The sequence below is a fragment of the Phymastichus coffea genome, unplaced genomic scaffold, assembly GCF_024137745.1.
Source record: "Phymastichus coffea isolate CEN01 unplaced genomic scaffold, Cenicafe_Pcof_1.1 PCOF00001, whole genome shotgun sequence".
NCBI classification, from domain to species: Eukaryota; Metazoa; Arthropoda; class Insecta; order Hymenoptera; family Eulophidae; genus Phymastichus; species Phymastichus coffea.
In genome coordinates this window covers 10,137,973-10,162,281 of record NW_026706812.1, presented here as the reverse complement: position 1 = coordinate 10,162,281, position 24,309 = coordinate 10,137,973, and the positions used below count along the sequence as shown (strand labels likewise).

The window sequence follows — 24,309 nt, the reverse complement described above, 5'->3', positions numbered from 1 at the left end:
ATCTTTTTCATGAACCACAGTCTCTTTTAAGTACAGCATCCCTTTAGTAACGCACATAGCTTTGTACAAATGTACGATTCATATACACTCCCGCCCAATAATCTTTGCCCACCTAAGAACAAAACGACTATAACTTTGAATCTCCATATCTCGGCTGGAAATACACCTACAGAGCTCTGCGGGGGCTCATTTGAAAGGGTTTTTCGAGGACTTTTCAATGGTGTATATTAAAATCATGCTTAGATATTTTCCTTGCAGATAGGACGGCGAATATCAAAACAAAAATTACGAAATTTTTGCTTTTTATTTAACCCCTTGCCATTTCGAGAAAAAAAATCGTAGAAAAATTCTAAACATAGCATTTTTTAGCTCTTTTTCTGCACTATCCAAAACACTCATTCAAAAATAATTTTCGTCTAAATTCAGCGATTATATGAGCATTTCATTCAAAAACAGCATCTATATTCATTGCTCTGTATCTCGGAAAATTCGAATTGTAGAAAAAAATTTTCTTGGAAGAAAATGCTCTATTTTGTAAGTAGAATACGTGAACGAAATTTCATAATCATATGAAAACATTTTTTTTTCAGTCGTAATATCAAGTAGTCTAATTTTTTCAATATTTCACTTTGGAATTATAAAACAGATCATTTATACTCGAAGCTATTCTATTAATTGTAGACCAATTTTAATTGTATGCAAATCTCGATCAACGAAAAATCTAAGTAGAAAAATTAATCTAATCTACCAAAACTGACATAACTAATGATTAGTGAAAAAAATTTTTTTTTAATGTTGTTCTAATCTTCTAAAAAATTGTTTACCATAGTAACATATTATTGAAGTATGGCACCGAGAGATTTTAGTAAACGTTATCAAGTTATTGGATTTCACATAAATGGTAAAAGCAATCGTTTCCGCGGTCTACCAGAGCGCTTCTTGTCTTCAACACTGCCGCTACTTTTGAATTTATTTACATTGTAGTCTACGGTTCGACGAGGAATATTGAGAATACTAGCAATCTGACGATGGTGGGCAAAGATTATTGGGCGGGAGTGTATAATTATTTTATAATCAGTTATACCCTTATACTTTTAAACATACTTATTTAAATATTACAGGCAATCGTATGATGTAACTATTGAACTGAAATTAGAAGGCTCAAATTTGGGAAGCAGTAGAAATGTACTAGATCTGAAAAATCCATATTTTCGATACACTGGAGTTGCTACCCAACCTCCACCTGGGCTTAATAATACATCACCTAGTGAATCATATTGGAATACATTAGATGTACAAGGAGCTCGTCAAGCAATGAATATGGTGAATGGTATGTCAGTAAATGGATTAGGCGAAGTATCCATTGAAGGGAATAACATTTGTGGGTCTAATAGCTCATTTATCACTGGTAAGATTAATGAATAATTTATGTTAAAAATATTGACTTATATAACCAATGATATGTTTAATGCATAGATTTATATCATAACCAACAATACGTAAAGTTAGTTAGCATTGAGGGCCTGTATTAAATAGGAAACTGGCAACATTATATTTGTAAAAAATTTTCAAATATTTCATAGTTTAAATATTTTATAACGATAGGTTGAATAAGTAAATAGATTATTCAACACATTCAGTAATATACTGTTCAAATAAGAAATATTGATGTCATCAAAATATAATCTCATGTGATAATTTATATTTTTTTGAATATTTTCCTATTAAAATTGTTTGCTTTAGACATTACGTGTCATTTTTTCTGTTATTTTATGGTATGACTAAATTTAATACATATTATAAGACAATTAATTCTGATTTACTTGTATAAATTGAATGGTCATTAAAATCCATCTTTGGTCACGTGATAGTAAAACTATCAAAGTAATCCAAATTCATATTCGCAATTAATTTAAAAACCTGTGGAATTATGATTTTCAAAGAATTTTTAAAAATCATTTTTTTGGATTTATATAAATAAATAAATAAATATAAATACATAAGTCCATACTTATGCGAATACAAATCATCATGAAACGTCACTTTTACGGATTTTTGTATTACGAGTTGTTATAAAATTAATAACAATCAATGCGAACAGTATGTATCTAATAGCGTAAGGCTTACTTTATTTCTGAATGTAATGGCGAATAATTTCTAATTGATTAAAATTCAGGTAGATTAAATAAATATGATAGATAATAGTTTATTACTATACCTCAAAGATCGTTCGTTCAATACGTTTACCAACCAGGTCGGGTGATGTTGAAATAAACTAGTTTTCTGTTAATTTTTTCAAGGTCATATACAGTGGTTGTAACATAATAATCGGTTTTTAATTTTAAATCACTATATCTTTGTTTAGAAAGGGGATTCTGAGCTGGAAGTTTTTTTAAATCTATGTTTTCTCTTGAACAATCAAAAAAATATTATCCGAATCGAAGTTTCATTGGCACCATGCTACAAAATTTTATAAATTCGTTTTTTAGCAGATTTTCGTTTCTAGTGCATTTTAAGCTGATCCTATGAGAAAAACAATGGCATCATCGTATTCTACGCAAAAGAATACATCGAAAATATGTACTATACTCGTATCTTCATTTACCCGAACCCATATGCAACACTTCAAAAATCGAAGGTTAGAATTCAATCATCGATTTTTACTTGTATAACGTTACCAACCATAAAAGTATGATGCATGTTTTCGATACATTTTTTGCGTAGAATACAATGGTGATATTTGTTCTATCGTGCGACGTATTCAGAAAGTGCTAGACGTAAAAAACCATTGAAAGAAATGCTTTTTCAATTCTAATACTTTTTAAATTAGCTACTTATTATAAAACCAATTGCATCATTCTGTTCTACTTAGAAAAACATGGAAAAACATGTATGGCATGTCCGAAGAAAAATAGAGCGACAAATTTTGAAAGAGCGCGTGCGTTTCACATATGGGTTATTTGTCTGCTAGACTCGCTCAGAATACGAGGGTGGTCCGATAAGTACTTAGCCTCACCGCCCGATTGACCCACTCTCGCAAAAGAAATATTCTATCACGTAGTACAACCTTCTCGATGGTTACTGTCAAGATTTCAGCCGGATCGGAGTTGTAGTTCATTTTTGAGAGCGTATGAATGCAAGTGTGTCCGTTGATTTTTGAAAAATGGAAAAAGAGCAGTATCGGTCGGTGATTCGATTCTTGTTTTTGGAAGGGAAATCGCGCAGCGAAATCAAAAAGCACTTGGATGTTGTGTACGGTGACTCTTCTCCTTCGATGGCGACCGTCAAAATGTGGTTTAACGAGTTTCAACGTGGTCGCACGTCGATTTTTGAAGAGCCACGTCCAGGTGCTCCGAAAACGGCTTCCATGGAGGATAACGTGACAAAAATTCACGATCTCGTATTGGCAGATCGACGATTGAAGGTGCGCGAGATAGCTAAGATCGTAGGCATCTCAAAAAACCACGTGGGTCATGTCCTGCATGAAATTTTGGTCATGAGAAAGCTGTCGGCGCGATGGCTGCCGCGTTTGCTCACTTCGGACAACAAGCGCAACCGTGAGACAACTTCAGAGCAATGTCTGACGCTGTTTAAGCGCAATCCGAAGGAGTTTCTGCATCGTTTCGTGACAGTCGACGAAACATGGATCCACTGGTATACGAGGTGTGTTCAAAAAGTAAGGGAACTTTGTATTTTTAAGAAAAAATATTTATTTATTTATCAATATTTATGTTGTCCCCTTCAAAGTAATCCCCCTCAGATACAATACACTTATGCCAACGGTTTTTCCAATCCTCAAAGCACATCTCATAAGCACTTTTCGGTATAGCCTTGAGCTCTTCCAGTGATGCAGTCTATATCTCTTCAATCGTTGCAAATCTCCGTCCTTTCATAGGTCTCTTTAGTTTTGGGAACAAGAAAAAGTCACATGGGGCCAAATCCGGTGAATATGGTGGCTGAGGCATGATTGTGGTGTTGTTTTTGGCCAAAAAATCTCTCACAAGCAAAGATGAGTGAGCAGGGGCATTATCGTGATGCAAAAGCCATGAATTGTTTTTCCACAATTCTGGGCGTTTTCTTCGTATTGCTTCTCGCAAACGGCGCATAACTTCAAGATAATACTGTTTATTGACCGTACGTCCATATGGTAAGAACTCCTGATGCACCACGCCATGGTAATCGAAGAAAACAGTGAGTTAACTTTGACAATTGATCGAACTTGGCGTGCTTTTTTCGGTCTTGGCTCATCTGGACTCTTCCATTGGGACGATTGGACTTTGGTTTCGATATCATAGCCATATACCCATGATTCGTCACCAGTTATGACCCTTTTGAGTAAATCTGGGTCGTCGTTGACGTCATTCAACAGTTCTTGAGCGATGCTCGTGCGACGGTTCTTTTGGACAAAATTTAGCAATTTCGGAACAAACTTTGCTGACACACGTCTCATGCCCAAAACGTTAGAAAAAATTTCATGGCACGAGCCAAGCGATATACCAACATCCTCAGCAACTTCTCTGATAGTGATTCGACGATTTTCCAGAACAATTTTCTTCACTGCTTGAACGTTTTCATTAGTTGTTGACGTGCTTGGGCGTCCAGAGCGAGGCTCGTCATTGGCATCTTCCCGGCCATCTTGGAAGAGTTTGTACCACTTGTAAACATTTTTTTTACTCAGAACAGTTTCACCGTATGCCACCGTCAACATTTCAAGTGTTTCGGAGTACTTTATTTTATTTTTTACACAAAATTTGATGCAAATCCTTTGATCCATATTTTTCGATAGCAAGAAATCGCCGAGCACGCAAAACACTTATAACCTTTACGTCTCTCACAACCAAACAAAAAATGCTATACACTTGAAACTTGGTACAGATGTTCGGGAAGAGTGTACCAACATAACAAAACAAAAAAATCGATAATCGAAAGTACGTTGCCCGTGAAATTTGAAAAGTCACCTTACTTTTTGAACACACCTCGTACACCAGAGACCAAGGAACAGTCGAAACAGTGGACTTTACCTGGCGAAAGTGCTCCGAAGAAGGCGAAGACTGCCCCATCGGCTGGAATGGTGATGGCCACCGTATTCTGAGATTCACAAGGTGTGATTTACATCGACTACCTGGAGAGGGGCAAAACGGTCACAGGGCTGTATTATGCCGGATTATTGGGCCGATTCGACGTCGAATTACAGAAAAAACGGCCCCATTTGGCGAAGAAAAAAGTGCTCTTTCACCATGACAACGCACCGGCTCACACCTCCGCTGTCGCCATGGCCAAATTAGTCGAATTAGGCTACGAACTGCTGCCCCATCCACCGTATTCTCCAGATTTAGCCCCATGCGACTTCTTTTTGTTTCCAAACTTGAAAAAGTCACTCGCCGGGCAGAAATTTGAGTCGAATGAGGAGGTAATCGCTGCCACGGAAGCCTACTTTTCAGACCTCGAGGAAACGTATTTTTCAGACGGGTTAAAGAAGTTGGAACATCGCTGGACCCAAGTGTATCGAACTAAAAGTAAACTTTGTTGAAAAATAAAACGCCACTTTTCCAAAATTTTCGTTTTTCTTTTGTAGGCTAAGTACTTATCGGACCACCCTCGTACATTGGTTAGTATAGTTGTATATCTATATATAACATATATGGCACATTCCAGAATATGACTATCAGGTTATCAGGGGTAGGTTTCGGATTTTCTTGAAACTTGGTCTAAATGTTGCCTATATGGTAGTTTACTTAAGTATGGCTTATTAAATCATTATAATAATTATATCTAAAGTTACAAACAATTTTGGACGCAAAATTTTCAAAAATTTATATCTCCGCAATCATTTAAACTATCCAAACAAATTTTTTTAAATTACGCGTAAAAGGGTGTACTCTGAAGATATTAAGCGAACAATACTTTAATATTAATTTTTCCAAAAGTTATTAAAATTTTTTTTTAAACAATTGACTATATCTCAAAAAGTGTTATTTTAATTTTAAAAATTCTTCTTTTATAGAATTGCTTGATATTTTTTGACACTCGGCGGTGCGTCGGCGCTGCCACCGAATTTACCGACTTATAAGCTATTGTCCATTTTTCTAATTGTAAATATGGATTGGTCTTAAACAATTTTTGATTACTTGTGTAGGTACTTTTTACATGTTCTGAAGTACTTGTAGGAAGGTCATGACAATGTATTTTCATCTGGATCACCATCCGATTCTCCATCTAAACTTTCATGTTCATTAGGAATAAATGCTTATCGATACGCTAATTTTCTTCAATGTCTGAATCATCTCCGTCACGCTATTAGTTGCATTACAATGTAGAATAATAAAACCCACGTTTGCTACTACTCAAACTTACAAAAAATTTACACTACGTATCACAAAATTCTAAACAGAACAGCTCTATCAAAATTTTTCGCTTAAAAAATTGTTTCCATAATTTTTGCATCCAACCACTAGCCTACCATTCAAACGTGATCTCTAACGCAGAAGGATTCAAAAAATGAAAAATATTTATCCACTTTTTTTATACAACCAAGAAACCGATTCGTATGTATATATTTTATACAGAACATTAAGTACTTTTAAACATGGGAGGTTTATCCTCATTTTACACTAACTAATTGGACTGACAAAACAATGTTACATAGATTTTTGTCATGAATTTTCCCGTAGAATCGTTTACTGAATTAAGTTATTCAAAATTATGAATGTTTTAGTAACTTGTTTAAATAATTTTTTATAAACAAATGCAAATGACAAAAGAAAAACAAGTACATTTTATTTTTTGATATTCAAAGGATGGCATAATTACTTCATTGCTATCGTATCCAGATTTTGCATGGGTCCTAATGGGTTAATTCGCAGTCATTATACTTGAACGAAATTGAAATTCGTCGAATATGATATTTTTTTTAACTAAACAAATGTTAATAAATAAAAATGTTAAATGAAAAATGTATTGAATGGAGTAATTGAGAAAAAATGAAAGGACAGATCGAGGAATCGAACCCGCGTGCTGCAGATTAGCAGGCCAGTGCTCTGCCACTAGAGACACTGTAACATATACGTTTAAGAACCCTTATTGCGTATATTAGCTGCTATAATTGGTATAGAACCCGTGCATGCGGAGGACGGGAGCGCGTACTCGCTCTGACTCAGCGTAACTTGGCGGCGCGCTTACAGAGGAGAAGGTGTGCTCACTCTGACTCAGCGTGGCTTGGTGGCATGCAGGCGGAGAGGAAGGGAAACGCATGCTTTCTGTAGTTCTGACTTGGGGATGTGCTATGGTAGGAAATGGGTGCTCTTTCTCTCTTTCGCTCTAACTCAGCGTGGCTTCGGACCATATTTCTCTCGTAGTGGGGGAAATTTTTGTTTCTCTCTCTCTCTCTCTCATTATCAGTAGTTGCCAGATTCTGGAAAATGTAAGTATATTAAAGCAAAATATAAATTAAAAATAATAATTCAAATATATATAATTTTAATAATTCCTATTGTTTCATTTGTAGAATTCTAATTCCATCTCACTAGAGCCGTTGTATCGGCTATTCATAGTTATTTTGAATACTGTAAGTATTATCTTTATTATTTATGTATAGATATTATTTTATATTATTAATAAATATTTATATTATTTAATAAATTTATAATTTTATATTAATTTTCAGTTGCTTCGGTGCGTTGGTAACAACGAACAGCAAGTAAGTTTCATTACTATTATTTAATTATTTACAACTAATTTTCATATTTGAATTATTTTTTTCCTTTTTCTCAGTGGATCGATGAGTCAATAGTGGTGAAACTGGTAGCACAGCAAATTGCCTACCAAACTGAACAGACGATGACAGAAAGAGTGAGGGCTCGGATATATCGCACAGAGGCGATTCGTAGAACACAGGAATCTACTCGATTGGAGTGGACAAGGAAAGCAGCACTGGCAAAAGCAGAGCAAGATTAAATAGTAGGAAACGTAAAACGAATGAAAGTGTAGACGACGAAATATTGTAACAGTCCTATCTATGAGCTAGTTTATTATTTCACTGAATCACTGTAACCCGTTAAACTCATCTATCTGTTCACATCAATTAGTAAATTAAACGGTGCTACCTCACCTATTATTTGATTGTCTTAGTACAAGAGTCTAATTTCATGATCATATAAGGAGCGTGACGTCACAGACTGATAGATATAGATATTAATATAATAGTTTTTGTTATTTTAATAAGATATGTTAATTAGACATAATTTTGATATAACAAAGCATTTCTTATATAGATTTTAGTACATAGTTAATTTGTTTATTACACTATGAATATTAATTATTAGAAAAATGTAAATACTCCATACTCAAAATGAATATCTAAGAAACATGAGTAAGAATTGGTTTCATTAATAATAGTTTAAAAATAAAAGTTATTGATAAATAAATAATCAATAATTTATTTAAACATTAAGTTGCATATAGAACGATAGCGTTAATTTTATACATAATAATGATAGCTTTATAATTTATAAATCTTAAATAATTAATCCATTAATTGCGTTATAAGATTACAGAAAAAACCGTTACAAATATGAAAATTTGTTATAATTCAAATGTTATTAACTAATTTGAGTATCTTTTTTTAGAAATTACTTTTAAAATTAATAAACTATAAAGTTATGTAAAAATTTAATATTATTCTATTGTAAATATTGTAATATTACATGAATTAATTTTATTAGTTAATAACTTTTGACGATACTATTTGTGATAATTATAAATTACACTAAATCGACCAATAACTAATTTTGTAAAGTTTACATGTGTTGAAACTTTAATATTGATGTTTATTTACTTGTAAATTAAGAAAATTCATTTCTCAAATTTCTCGAATATTTCTCGATGATTCGAAAACTTCTCGAAGAGAACTCTCCTGCGAAAATAGGCGGGAAAATCTGTGTATGAATACGCCCATTATTGTACAGGCTAGTATTCACTCCTAGCCTTGCAAAGTGAGCGCATGGGATTGAATAAACTTGGCTAATACCTAAGTTGTTTCTTTCATTGTGATTAACTGAGCAAAATCTTTCCTTTCCTATAATTCATGCTCAACTTATAGAACATTTCGCGCTATAAGAAACTTGGGCTGAATTATATCCTTTATAAGGAAGATTTTAGCTCTGCTTATGGGACAATTCGCACCATAAGAAACTAGGGCATAGTCTGACTTTCCTTGGAACTTTACTTATATTTACATATACTTGATTTATTGATTTATTTCATATTGACAATTAGAATAAATTTGAAAAGATATGAATTCTTACTCATTAACGCGACAAGACCACGAGAGTACCAACTATTAATTATATTTTAAGTGATACGAACATCACAATCTACAAAAGATGAAACACTTTCACATACGAAAATGTTATCATCAGCGTCGAAGTCGTCATCGGCGTCGTCCTCAACATATAGTTGTCATCGTCGTCGTTAGCAAGATTGTCATTATCGTCATCATCAACATCATCGTCATCAACGCCGTCGTCGTCAGCGTCGTGCTCTTTGAAACGCAGATACTTGCGTTGAATACTTCGCAGCTGGAAATAGAAGTGTCGCAAATGACATACCGCTTGATTTGTCTGCTGCGGTAAGTACTTAAAATTCATTAGTGTTCGCAATAAATATAAATTAAAATTAATATTTTTCTCATTTTTACAGAGAAATATCCCAAAGAGACCGACGGTAAAGAATATCGAAGCTGTTCGTTAAAAAAATATAGTGATACCAGCCGAGTCAACGGTGAGGAAGCCAACTTGACCCCAAAAGATTGTAGGAACAAAAAAAATAAATTAAAAAAATATTTATTTTTAATATTTATGAAATATTATGATTTCATAAATAATAAACTTCATACCCATATATTATTAACATATGAGTATGAGATTTTAGAGAATAGGTGAAGGTATACACATTGTAACGGGGGAGGTTATCTGAAAAATGGAAATGGAAATGGGATATAGTAATTGGATTAAAATCTAAGCCTTTTTCAATTACTTGAGCTACTAGGAAAATTAAATTACGAAAACGGCGAATAAATTTCACAGACTTTAATTAATAAAAATTACTACAGTTTTTGTAGGGCCGAAAGACTAACGCACGCGAATAGGATTTTACAATTACTTATATTCGGTGAGAAAGAGAGAGAGAGAAGATTCGAATTATACCGCGAACTAACGCTCGACGCGAATACAAAAAATAACGCTATCACGAATATACAAAATACCGAATGTATTTTGTATCGCTTAATATGACGGAAGGTGTACCTACCATGCGGTGCAATTACGTTGATCAGCCGTAATTGTTGTTGTAAAAAATATCAACTGCCGCTGCCCTTTGATTATCAGCTGCGCTGCCTTGTACTGCCTCCAATTAGCTACAATCTAATGCTTCTGCACTGCTACTTGTTATCTCAAAAATACCGTTGCACTCACGCACGAAATTGTCCCAGAAAACTAATTATTCGGCGAAAACAAAGTGCAACACAAATCGGCGGTAAATTCACGTTCACAGCTGAGGCGTAACTGCCTATTCAAAAGATCGCGCGCCCCCTCTCTCTCTCTTAACTGTTAGAACTAACGCGCAAGAAGCAGATTCGCGAACGGTTCGATTAATTAAATCGACTACCGTTGCAATTTATAAAATAATAATATAATCTACATTTATATTATATAATTATAACAATCTCGATTAGCCCTCGTTATGACACTTTCTCCCCATGATAAGTAATATATATGTATAGAGTTAGAATCATGACGCCGAGCGGAACGAAGCCGCTCGATGGCTCACTCCATAAGCACTACAAATATCATCCTAATGTAAAAGTAGGTGCGGTAGTTTGCATAGTTTATGGAAATTTCTATCACACATCAGAAATAGTGGCAAAAATAAATGCTGGCAGCTTAATTAAAGTAATAAATAACTTTTTTGTAATATGTCAAGACCATACAGATCTGCCACTAATCTCCCAGCTGCCATATGACACACTAACAAAGAAACAGCAAAATTCATAGCACAAATAAAATCTGTAAATAGAGAACAAATCAGACGAGAAATACTAAACGAAATATGACATGAAAAACAAGGTTTAGATGGTCAAATAATGGAAACAACTACTTTTGAAAGTTATGATGAATTAAAATTGCATTAAAATTATAAAATATCTTATTAAAAGAACTTTACAAAGAAACTAAAGAAAAAAACGAATTACTACAAGAATTGCTCACTAAAGAAAGACAAAATAAAATGAGTAACAATTTAAAAACACATACAAACCTAAAAATAAAAGAGTACCTAGACTAGTTATAAAAAAATAAATAATGATGATAATTTGAATTTAGAAAATACAATAGCTCATTATCTGATTAAAGCCAAAACAATACAACCTAAAAAAGTAATTTCTAAAAACAAAAATACTATAATTATTAACTGTATGAATGAAGAAAATGTTAACAAAGAAAATGTTCACAAATGTTAAGAAGATACTTTAACTAACAAACTCTACAAATCATGCAAAGTAGAAAAAGAACAAATCAAAAATCCAACAGTCAAAGTCACAAGTGTAAGTAAATTAATTACAACTAATGAGAAAGATGTTGAAATAGATATAAACCAAAGAAATTTTGCTAATTATTAGGAGAATATTTTTCACATGTCTACACAAATGAAAGAACAAAAACTAGTACAACAATACTTGAAGTACCAGCCAACTTATACAAACACTTAAGAGAAAACAAAAATAGAATTTTTATAGGTTATCAGAATTGCAGGCTTTTTGATATCATGAACACAATACCATGTTACAAATGTTCCAAATTTGGACATAGTGCAAATGAATACCACATGTAAGAAATACGTTGGCAAACACTCAACAGATAATTGCAGTTGTGATACACTCAAGTGTCCGAATTGCACTTTTTACAATATCAAATTTAAAAGTAATTATGATGTTACTCACTGTGCGAATAACAGTCGAAACTATGAGATTCTTAAAAACAAAATTAAAAAATTTATAGCAATGACAGTTTACCCAATGCAATCTGATTATCAAAGATTTTTTGGTAAAGGGGAGCGTAATAATTCACAACGCGAGGTAACGAATATGCGATTCAGAATTAACAGCAGTGCGACAATCGCCTCTTTATCTACACCAAGCTCAATAGGTAACAATAAAATAATCAAAATGAAATAATGGAGTCCGACAATGTAATTATCACGAAAGAAATAAATGCCAACAGCACAGCCACTTTAAATAAATTGTTAAAAACAAAATGATGTAATACTTTGTGTGAATATACGTAGCTTAAATGCTTATTACAATAAACTATCAACTTTCATTAACACCTTAAAAAAAAACAAATATTATAGTATGCACTGAATTATGGAATCTTGATTATCATCAGTTTTTCAATATAAATGGTTATGTTATGCACTATAGTAATAGTAAATTGAATAAATCAGTATAGTAATAGTAAAGTAGTCTATATAAACAATGAAATTACAGAAACCACTGAAGCCATCCAAATTAATAAGCTAAAAATTGTAAATACTATAATTAAGCTTGAAAATAAACAAGAACTGGTATTATTAGCTATCTACAGATCACATGACATACACAAACGAGAATTTTTAACAAGCAAAAAAACCCTTTTGCTAATACATAAAAATAAGAAAAATTATATATTATTTGGCGATTTCAATTATGATCACTAAGTCAAGAATTACTAGACCAAGAATTTCTACAACTTTTACTAGAAAGTAGTTACTGCCCAGGATACAACTTCATAACCAGACCTTTTATTGATGATAATAGTGTGGCACTATTGATTAAATTTACTAGCGCGTTTTGGGGAATTATCTTTTCAATAACTCCCACAAGCCATGCAAGGGCCCGATGCCGTGTCACAAATTATTTAAAGCGGAAGGTAAGGGAGGCTCTTTCGCTCCTCTAGACGGTGACGATGGGTTGACGTTTTGGGCATTGATTCGAGAGGAAGGGAATAACGGGCGCACACAATGATCACTCCCGATATTCCTTAACAATATTTATTCTCCAACGTTTCACAATCAAAAAGAAGGACGACGCGGGTTTACGCGTTATCCTCTGCGGCCGTGTGCCTTCGATCGTGCGGACAGACGCACGGGGCACGTTACAATAATTGAGAGGACTTTAAAGGAGGGACTCGTCTTGTTCACCGATTTCGCTGTGCTAGCGGATGATTGCGAGCACCTCGCCGACGCGTCGTGCACTCATAAATATAGAAAGAGAGAGAAAGAGAGTGAGATGACCTCACTTGACAAAGGCTGCTGGCATGAAATGCTGCTGGTGCTGCAGTTAGGATTACGGCAGGTCCAGCTGAATTCCACGATGCCTCGGGTGTCGCTGAGAATTCTCTCCGGGTTGTATCTGCTCGGCGTCATTTCACTTCTTTGTCTCCGCTTGGCTATTCAGATTTCTAGCGTACGCACGCTCGGCCGTCACAATCGATCCTTCTGTCTCAAAATCTCGGCTCGAACTCTCTCCCCGACCGTTCGCGCGTCGGCTCGAGCAACGCCCGCGGCTTCGTTCTCGCGAGCGGATCGCCGCGGATCGCTCGCGATCACTTACGATATCCTTTTTACGTGTTAATACGCACGACGTGTCAATCTCTCTGTCTTCTTTTTGCCGTAGCCGCTCGCTCCTAATTGGAGCCGGATGCCCGGATCAGGTATTGGCCCTGAAATAAAGTGGTGCGAGCATAGGTATCGGTTCGTAATTTCCACCACGCTCGCCAAGCGAAGGAGCGAGCTACGAGAGAGAGAGAGAGATTAGATTAGATTAGATTAAACAATTTTCATTTAGCCATGAGGTATAACCCCGTAGGCTGCAAGAACAATAAGGTCGCTATTATAATAATAAAACAGTATTAATATGAATAACAAATGAGCGTTACTAGTTAAACAATTAAGAATATTCATGTGCATGTATCAATTATAAAATAAGTAAATATAAGTAAAACGAGATAACATACGTAATACATTGGCATTATAATAAGAAACATAATAAGATGAAAACGCAATAAGAAAAGCAATAAGAGATGAAAAAGTGTGGGATAATAATATCACACTGATATGACAGTAAGAGAAACAAAATAAAATAAAGATACGCAGGTCGTAGAATACAGAAGAAAATAAGTCACATAAGAGAAAGTGGGAAGAAAATCGTGTGAGCAAAGAGGATAGGCGGGCTTCAATTAATGACCTCAAGGAGGCAGATACATCTAATAGTTAACGATAGTTACTGCGAGTCATGTGACAACTATATTAGAAGGATAGAAGGAGGAGAAGAGAGATAAGAAGAAATAAAATCTAGACAGAAGACGGAGGAAGATTCATTATTGCAGTTTTTATGTGTTGAAGGGAGGAAAATTATAAGAGAGGTAGGAACCAGGTGTTTGCAGGTAATTTGAACTATCAGTGAAGACTGAGACTTTGAAAGGAAGGGATACTGTGGGTAATTTTCAAAGGGATGAAAGGTTTGTTAAGGATTCGGAGGAGACCCTCTGGATGAAGTGCTGATGTTCCAGAGCCGTTATGGATAGTTGATTTAGCAGGTACATGGAACGAATTGTAAAAGAGAGGTTCCAAGTCGAAGTACGCGGAGCTAGTTATGATAAAGCTGAAGGTGGATTGCGGAAGGAACGTTTTATATGAGGAGAGTTTGATGATTGGAAATGGGTAGTAAGGTATGAGGGATGTGAAAGACAAACTGTTTTGTAAGCAAGAAGTATTAGTGAAATGTTTCTGTGAGATTCAAGGGAGAACCATCCAAGATGTAGTCTATGAAAGGTGACGTGGGTTTTAATGTCAGGGGATGGGATAAAAGGGATGAAACCAGTAGCAAAACGGACGCAGGCGTTGTGAGCAACTTGTAGAGCAAGCCGCCTCGTTTTATCCAGGTTGTGGTAGGCAATAGAAGCGTAGGATCGGGTGGAAATTGCGAGAGACTTCCTGTAAAACTTAAGTGAATTTAGATTCATGTAGATCTTTTTGAGTATATTGATGATATGAGTTTTCCAGTGTAAGGATGAGGATATCGTGAGTCCAAGGCTTTTTACGGATGAGGAAAATGGAATGATGATATTATTGATGGACATTTGGGGGAGGGAGTCTCGATGTAAAGAGGATAGATAAAGCTCACTGCCGGTAACAATGACACGGGTCTTGAAAACATTTAGTTGCAGACCATTTGAAGTAGCCCAATCCGCGACTGCCTGGACATCAAGTAGAACTTTGGTGAGGGCTGGAATAATTTCAGAGAAAGAACAATGATGATAGATTTGAGTGACGTCAGCATATATCATATTCTGACAGAAATGCAGTACCTTGGAAAGATCATTTATGAAAATGGAAAATAAAAGAGGTCCAAGGACGCTGCCCTGGGACACTCTGGAACAGACACGCAGCCAGTCAGACAATGAGCCAGCCCGATCAGCCACAGCCTGCAATCGATCTGACCGGTAGCCAAAAAGCCAGCGAAGTGTTGAGTCAGCCAGGTTACAGGCTTGCAGCTTCCGGACGAGCAAGTCATGAGGGATACTGTCAAACGCTTTGGAGAATTCAAACAAGACATGAATCGTGAGCTGACGCATCTCAACAGCGCGTCTGACATCCTCCAACAGACCAACCAGAGCGGTCTCAGTGGAATGCCCCTTGCGAAAACCAGCCTGCCTTGAGTCGAAGAAATTGCTAGTCTCCAGATAGTCCGAGAGATGCTCATGAGTAAGCGCTCCAGGACCTTGGAGGACACGCAAAGCTGAGCTATTGGCCGGGTATCAAAGGGAGACTGGGGAGCTTGAATTTTTGAAAGAGGGCAGATGATAGTGCATTTCCAGGCAGAAGGAAAAACTAAAGTGAGGATGGATTGGTTTATTATGAGTGTAAGTAGGGGAGCTAGCGAGCTAAGACCAAGTTTTGGCATTTGAGAGGAGATGCCGTCGTTACCTTTGCCTTTGGAGCGAAGGGCCAAGACCTCGAACTCAACTTCACGCTAAGAGACAGTAGAGAAGGTGAAGGGTTGTGGAAAATGAGAGGGAATCGGTTCGAATATCGGAGCATTAATTATGTCATCGAAAACTTGTTTAGTTAGAGCAGAGTGACGAGTGGCAACTGAAACGTAGTGAACATTTAGGATGTCAGGGGAGAAGAAGAGTATTGGAGAAGGAAGAGGGTTGGAAGCTACACCCATGTCACGGAGGGCTCCCCATTTGTGTCTGATAGACTTTACATTATGAATGGTGTCATGAATGAAGGAATTCTTTGCAGTGTCTAAGGAATTTGAGATTTGATTACGAAGTGACCGGTATTGGAAGAGTACTTGAATGGAACCTGTCTTTTTGTAGCAGAGGAAAAGATGATCACGTGTGCGCATCTTGGATCGTAGCTCCTCAGACCCAGGGCTTTTTCTTGGATAGGATAGTGATATTGCGAAGGGGAGCAAGCTGATCAAAAGCGGCAAATGCATTGAGAGTGAAAATAGATTCAAGCTGATCAAGTGAAGGTGAGAGGCCTAGTAATGGTCCGGAGGAGAAAACTGAGAGATTAGTGTCGATTATCGAATTAAGGGCTTAGGGATCAATGTGTTGTAGAGGACGGGAGGAAAAAGTTTTCATAGTATTTTTGATGTATGTAGCTGAGATTGAGATAGCGATTAAGCCATGATAAGGAACAAAAGGTGAATGAGACTGAGCAAACTGTATGATATTAGTTGAGTGGTTTGTGATAAATAAATCAAGAGTTGTGTGTGTGATTTCTCCGGTAGTTGAGATAGGATAATGTGTAGTTTTAGTGGAAACAACCCTTAAAGCAAGAGAGTCCAGCTGATCACGAAAAGCACGAACATGTGGAAGATCGGAGACGAGATCACAGTTAAAATCACCTGTGATAAGGATATCATTGTAATAAGGAAGGAAAGTAGAGATGGAGTCAAAGAAGAAGGAGGGGATGGAGGCTGAGGGACGACGATAAACTACAGCAAAAAGTAGTTTATTATGGTGATTTAGTTGAATGTCAGCAATTATAAATTAAGGAGTATTGTCATAGACAGGAGCAGACTCAGACAGTATTTTGATCATCAATGGGTTCCGCGCATAAAACCAACACCTCTACCTTCCCTGCCTACACGATCATGTCGTACAAAATTGTAATCCGAAAGAGCAAGGTGCGCATCTGACACAAATTCATTGAGTTTGGTTTCGGAGATTGCTATTAGGTCATAAGGGACAGCCAGGACTTCAGCTTCAAGAGAGTCACGCGTTGGAGAGGCACGAGCCCGCGTAGGTCAGCCTCAGTTAAAATGGGGATCAGCTCAGAGCGCTAAGTCTGCCTACAGAATGCTCTCAGGTTACGGACTACCGGCCAGGCATAACCAAGCTCAGCACTAACCTTTCTCGCTTTTGTGAAAAGATCGGATACCGGGTTCGGCCATATGGGGCGAACGTAGACTCTCGTAGATCCACCAGTACCAAAGAATGACTGGGCGGTGTGCTCTTTCAACTTCGGGGAGAAGCGAAGAATCCTATCCCGGATCGAGGGAGAGTCAACAAGAAATGCGAATGAGCGAGAAGACAGACGAGCAGTACCAGGAGGAAGCCAGCGTTAAAAAGGCGAGATTGTGCTTTGGGGAGAGACAGAGGAAGGGCTCCATTCACGCGTATGTATGATTTGCAGAAGATTGTGTATCCCGCCAAAACCGAGCGCGACAAGCAGTGAAGTGGCTGCTTGGAATAATGTGCAGTGATATTCAGAGGGAAGGCCGTGGACGAGAAGTTCAGGCTCATCTGTGACAGCAAAAAGAGCATCTCTGACCTGATGCTCCGAACTCAAGTGGGACCACAAATCGCGCATCTCTTGATGTCTGCCGGCATTTAGTTGGGCCTCTCGCTTGAACCACTCAGGTGCATTCGCCATGGTAATAGATTGATCTGTGCCTTGATGTGAAATTAAGTGCAACGACGATCGATGGTAATTCTCACAATCTAGCGGATTGTAGAATCGATGGTGATTCTCACAATCTAGCGGATTGTAGAAAAATACTAAAAATATTATAAAGGTACCAGAATACTCGTCACGAAAATCCAAGATGAGCATGTCACTTAGTTTTTTGAAATTTTTCGAAAATCACCCTTATTTAAGGGTTGAAAACACCCAAAAAGTAAGTCATTAAAATAGTATCAACTAATTCAGAAACGTTATTTATTACACATTGTTGTTGAACGAATATTCAAAAATTGAAAAAATAAGTATAATTACCCTCTCAAAGGGGTGAAATTACCCCTTATAAGCTTAAGAGTTTAAATAAATACTGAATAATTTAAAAAATTATTGATTTTGCCAGGATTTCATATACAAGGGTTTTTTTGGGTCGCTGAATCAGAATCTCACTTTTTTTTTCAAAACTCAAAATGACGGATCCAATATGGCGACCTTGTTTTCAAAACTCCACAGACTTTACTAAATTTTTATACATAACGGTTTTCGAGGTTGCTGAATCCGAATCTGTTAGTTTTTCAAAATTCAAATTAGCACATCCTCCGATCTACCCATCTTCGGCTACCCAAACTCAACTAACCTTAGATAGACCCCCAGCCCGACTAACTCTGATTTCCAAAACCTAAGATGCGTCAGTATGCTTTTTGACCGTGAGTCCCCTCACCTCTCACGTCGGGGTGCTTTTTGACCGTGAGTCCCCACACCTCTCGCGTGCTTTTTTACCGTTAATCTCCTTGCCAATCACTTCGTTTAATCGATCAATTCCGGGATCATTTTGTTTTTTGAGAATAGTCAAGGAGACGTCACATAAATCTGGATTAGGTATGTGGAGTGTATTATACTGCCCATAACCTAAATATCATATTATTGTCATGATGTGACTACAGCAGCCAACGGTTTTTACTCCACTTTCACACGTACAGTAATATTGGACAATCGAATCTCTCCCTATCTTAATTTTATCAGCCAGTACAAAAATATGATGTTTACCTCCACGATAACGGGATTTCATATATGCTTTGACCAATAACGGATCTTCAACAACAATATCAAACTCCGAACAATTTAATCGAGCAGTTGCATGTTTTGGATCTAGTTGAAACTTGTGCACGAGTAATATACAAGGTGTGATCAAAAAGTAAGGTGAAGTTTGAAATTTAGCGGGCTACGTCCGTTCGATCTTCGACTTTTTTATTTAGTTATGTCGGTACACTCGTCTAGAACATACGTTCCAAATTTCAGCTTTGTAGTATGTTTGGTTTGTTTGTGAGAGGCATCAAGGTTAGAAGTGTTTTGCGTGCTCCACGATTTGCTGCTGTCTAAAAACATGGATCAAAGAGTTTGCATTAAATTTTGTGTTAAAAATGGAATCAAATGTTCCAATACACTTGAAATGCTAAAAGTGGCATACGGTGAGTCTACTTTAAGCCACAAAAATGTTTACAAGTGGTATAAACTCTTCCAAGAAGGCCGAGAAGACACCGACGACGAACCTCGTTCTGGACGCCCCAGCACATCAACAACTGATGAGAATGTTGAAGAAGTGAAGAAAATAGTGTTGGGAAATCGTCGAATTACCATTAGAGAAATTGCTGATGATATTGGCATCTCATTTGGTTCGTGCCAATCAATTTTGACGAGTGTTTTAGACATGAGACGTGTGTCAGCGAAGTTTGTTCCGAAATTGCTCAATTTCGACCAAAAGAAACGTCGCATGAGCATCGCCCAAGAGCTACTGAATGACGTCAACGATGATCCAGATTTACTCAACAGGGTTATAACAGGTGACGAAACATGGGTATACGGTTATGACGTCGAGACTAAGACTCAATCGTCCCAGTGGAGGCATTCTGGATCACCAAAACCAAAAAACGCACGCCAAGTTCGATCAAATGTAAAGGTTTTGCTTACAGTTTTCTTTGACTGCAGGGGCGTGGTACATCATGAGTTCTTGCCACAGGGTAGAACAGTAAATAAGGAATATTACCTGCAAGTTATGCGCAATTTGCGCGAAGCAATCCGCCAGAAACGTCCGAATTTGTGGAAAAATAAAAATTGGCTTTTGCACCATGATAACGCCCCTGCTCACACATCGTTGCTTGTGCGCGAATTTTTGGCTAAAACCAACACAGTAACGATGCCACAGGCACCGTATTCCCCAGATCTGGCCCCCTGTGACTTCTTCTTGTTCCCAAAACTGAAGAGGCCCATGAAAGGACGGCGTTTTGCCACGATTGAGGAGATAAAGACGGCATCGAAGGATGAACTAAACAAGATCACAAAAAATGATTTTTTGAAATGCTTTGAGGATTGGAAAAAGCGTTGGCACAAGTGCATTATATCCGAGGGGGATTACTTTGAAGGAGATAAAATAAAAATTGATGAATAAATAAATATTTTTTGAGAAAAATAAAAATTCACCTTACTTTTTGATCACACCTCGTATCTTCATGTTTATGCTCTGCATAGTAGCTTATTGAATTATTAATTTGATAAGGGCCTAAGCTGATGTAATATAATTCTTCCATTGTTAGATACGGATATTGAAGAAGGTTATTATTTTCCTTATTATCAAGGCTAGTATAATAGATTTTCATGTAAGGGACCTTCACTTGTGTAAGATTATAATCCTCAAATGCTCTTTTGAGATTATTTGCTCTGTTGAATCTAGTTTTCATATAATGCGCAATACCATCATACTGTTTGTCGGTATGAATGGGTTTATGAAATAAATTCAATTGTCCAAATGCGATTTGTAGATAATGATAGTCATTAGATAATGTTACATTATGAGCTGGAATTGCTTAGTATTTAAACTTCTTTTTCAATCTACCAAAAACTTGTTCAATCATCCATCTGATTTAGTGACAAATCTCGATTTGTTAGCTTCCTTAGTGTCAAGTTGACCAATTCCTGGATGTAAACTTTGAATTCTTTTTCATCCTCAAGAAATTGAACCACATCACGGAAACCTCTGTCGACAAAAATAAAATCCCCTGGTTCTAAAACACTCATTAAAGTTTCAATGACTTGAAACAATCTTCCAGAATGACTGCATCGTTATGATTAGCATCATAAGAACCCATCCTAAAACATGCATTATGTATCCATTAGGAGTACATCCTACCATAGGTTTTACCAAAGACATTTTTTTTTGTTCGCTACAAAGCATCTTTTGGGCTGAAAAGTTCATGGATTTCGGTGCAAGGCGATACGTTGCATCAAAAATACAGCAATCTTGATCTTCGGGTACATTAAATAATAATCCGGCCATAGGAGTATTATTATTTAATCATTTATCACGATCAGAAACATTTATGAACTTCGGTACTAAATTCTCGAGTAAGTCTTCGCTGGTCTTTTTCAATTGGTTACTTATTGTTTGAAAACGACACCCAAACAGAGAAGCAAGTTGTTCATTGGATAAAGGAGTACGTATTTTGCACAGGAAAATACCTAGATTCATTGAACTAGCTGATTTGAGGTAGTTACGTATCTGCTCAAACTCGTCTTTTGTATACACGAACCAATTTTTAAATGTTTCATCTTTGATCGAATTTATGTCATCAAAATCGAAGACTGCTTTTTTTACATTTTTTGTAATAATATTTGGGCATAAGATCATGAATTTTGTTATGATCCTTGTTCGTTACTTCTTCTGATATTTGTTTTACCAGAGGCCAATAATTTTCTGTCCCTATATGAACTTTACATACGCGAGAATCAGACTGAGCAAAAAACTTATAGTCCATAAGCAATCTTTTTTGTAACTTACTAAGGACTGAGGTCAAGTTTTTTGCAGTTTTGGAACCAAATGTACATCGTGAGTGTGAATTCAATCCTCGTCTATAAATTAACAAATCTTGTGATGAGTCATAGTTGATTTGAAGACGAGGCTGTTTGCTGATATCGTAACAAGACTTACAGATCTTGCTTTGAAGAGGAATTTATGATATCCTGTCTAATTTTCTCTTTTTTGCATTAAATGTTGATCGCAAGTTATTAATAACCATTAATGGATCATTCGCAAAATCCAAAGAAAAGAAACGGTCATTTTTAGATCTTTTTTGTTCGTTGCAACCTAAACAATTTTAAAATGGCATAGTTTGGGTAAATACAATTAATATTCGAGAATTCCTCTTGAAACTTCTTCTCAACAAATGATTTCTGAAGTGAGCAACAAATAATGACAAATATTTTTCTCCTGAAGAATCCAAAAAGGAGTTATTGGAAGAAGTTTTATAGCAGCAAAAAAATGTAAATATTATCAATGAAACTGTTTTATGCAATATTCGTTTCACATTTCTTGTCTCGTGAAAGCTTCAGGACACTTTTTTCCTCCCGCTCACAAAAGTTATTTTATAAATATGAATTGTAAGTAAATTGTTTCATTCTATTTCGATTCCAGAAAACATAGAAAAAAAAAGATTAGTTATTGTCTCAGTTGGCACCAATGTTATCAAACCTTGTTCAGCGGTGGATTTCATGCACTAAAGGGTTGTTTTTTTATATCTATTGAAGTAGCGTATTCTTTTCACGTTTTCTGGTAAATGAAAGCTCCAATACATTTTTTCAGATTTTTAAAAATATTTATGGTTTTATATTGTTGTTACGTCTCGTGCATTAACTACGAATAGCTAATGAATGAGACGTTCCAATATGTTGACTAGTCATTATAAGTGTTTTACAATGTATGTTTGTATATTGGTATATTGATATGTCTGATTAATTTGTTTCCTATTTGCTTGTTAGTTTCAGAGATGGAAGTTAGTGCGTACTCTGAGGCATTGCGATCGAGTGACGCAGACGGCCTTCTTCTTGGGGGAGTACGGTCCAGATGAAGATACTTGGAATCTTCGCGAATTATTTTTTCATGATTTGTTAGTGTATTGTAATGGTTTTCGTTGAGTATGTGTGGAGGTTTTTAGTGAGTTTTACAATGTAATCATAGGTCCAAGTGTAGACCATCGATATAATTATAATTGTATATGAGTGTAATTATATTTGTAAACATAATTGTAATTTTGTAAAAATATATTTTTCTTTTGTTTTTTAGATAAGGAATTTGTTTTTAATTTAAATTCCTAAAGCGAATATCTCGTTTCCCTCCCCGCTTAAAATGTGGCAACATTTGAGGAGTGTCATTTTTGTATTATTTTCATTCTAGTGAAAACAAATGTTTATTTGTAGTTGAAAGAGTGGTTTGATTGTTGAAGGTAAAAGTTGGTCTGTTTGGTAGAGGAGGTGGCGTTATGCATCTAGGTGTTGAGATAGGTATTGTGGGGATAATCTTCATTTCTTGCAGTTCTATGTGTTTTTCTTTGTCGTTGTCTGTTCTGTTTTTGCTTGGTTTCTCGAGTTTAATGAGGAGGTGTGTAATAGAGCTGAAGATGGCTCCGAGTAGGTGGAGCGACCAGCCGTAGATTGCGTGTAGTGCGTATCCTCTAATTATTGTATCTATTATTAATTTTATTGTGTTTATTAAGATCAATGTCATAATTATAACTGAAGAGATTGATCCGCAAGTGATCATTTTGTTTATGATCATATTCCAGGTGCTGACTGCAATGTTTTTTATGGTATTTTCTGAGAAGATGCTTCCACTCGTTGTCACGTCTCCCGTTATTTCTCTTGCTATGTCATTGAGTATTGATGTTCTCTCCATAGGGAACATTATTTGTTGTTGTAGTTCGTCTAGTTCGTCTTGAGAGTATACTCCACTTGTTGCTAATGAATTTATTGATTTGAAGTTCCATCCTATTTTTGTGTTAGGTCTAAGTGTGTTTGGTGCTGCGCATGGTTGAGGTTTGGGTGTGAGTCTTACCCATTCTTCTTCGAGTTTGTAGTACGTTGGGACGAGTGCGTTACAGTTTATCTGTTCTTTCTTTTTGAGGATGTGTGTTTTTGGTATCAGGAACCATGTTTCGTTTCCAGAGGTTACTGGGAGTTCGTTGTAACATTCTTCTAATTTAATTATTTTTACTGTCTTTGGTACACATTTTATTAAGTGTACTGCTTCTCCTGCAACTCTTGCGATGTATCCTGGTTTTTTCATGATGTCGTATGCAAATTCGTCAGAGGAGAGGGTGGCAATGGATAGGGCATTTTGTATTACCTTTCTTTCAACTTCGCATCTTTCTGTTATTAAATTCAAGTATAGTTTGTTCAATTGACTCCTTAAATGTTTTTCTACGTATACAAATTTTGAATTGACATACGTAAATAGGTCTAGGTTTACGGTGCTTC

At 36.2% G+C, this 24,309-nt stretch overlaps 1 protein-coding gene across 2 annotated transcripts in view; it reads left to right on the top strand.

The window, feature by feature from the left end:
• The window catches only part of LOC131662821 (histone-arginine methyltransferase CARMER), a 446,976-nt gene that overhangs the window by 326,267 nt on the left and 96,400 nt on the right, over positions 1-24,309 (top strand). For both annotated transcript variants that reach the window (XM_058932892.1, XM_058932812.1), the window contains exon 6: positions 1,122-1,408. In XM_058932892.1, the coding sequence (XP_058788875.1) occupies positions 1,122-1,408 (287 nt within the window). The remainder of the gene's footprint in view (positions 1-1,121; positions 1,409-24,309) is intronic.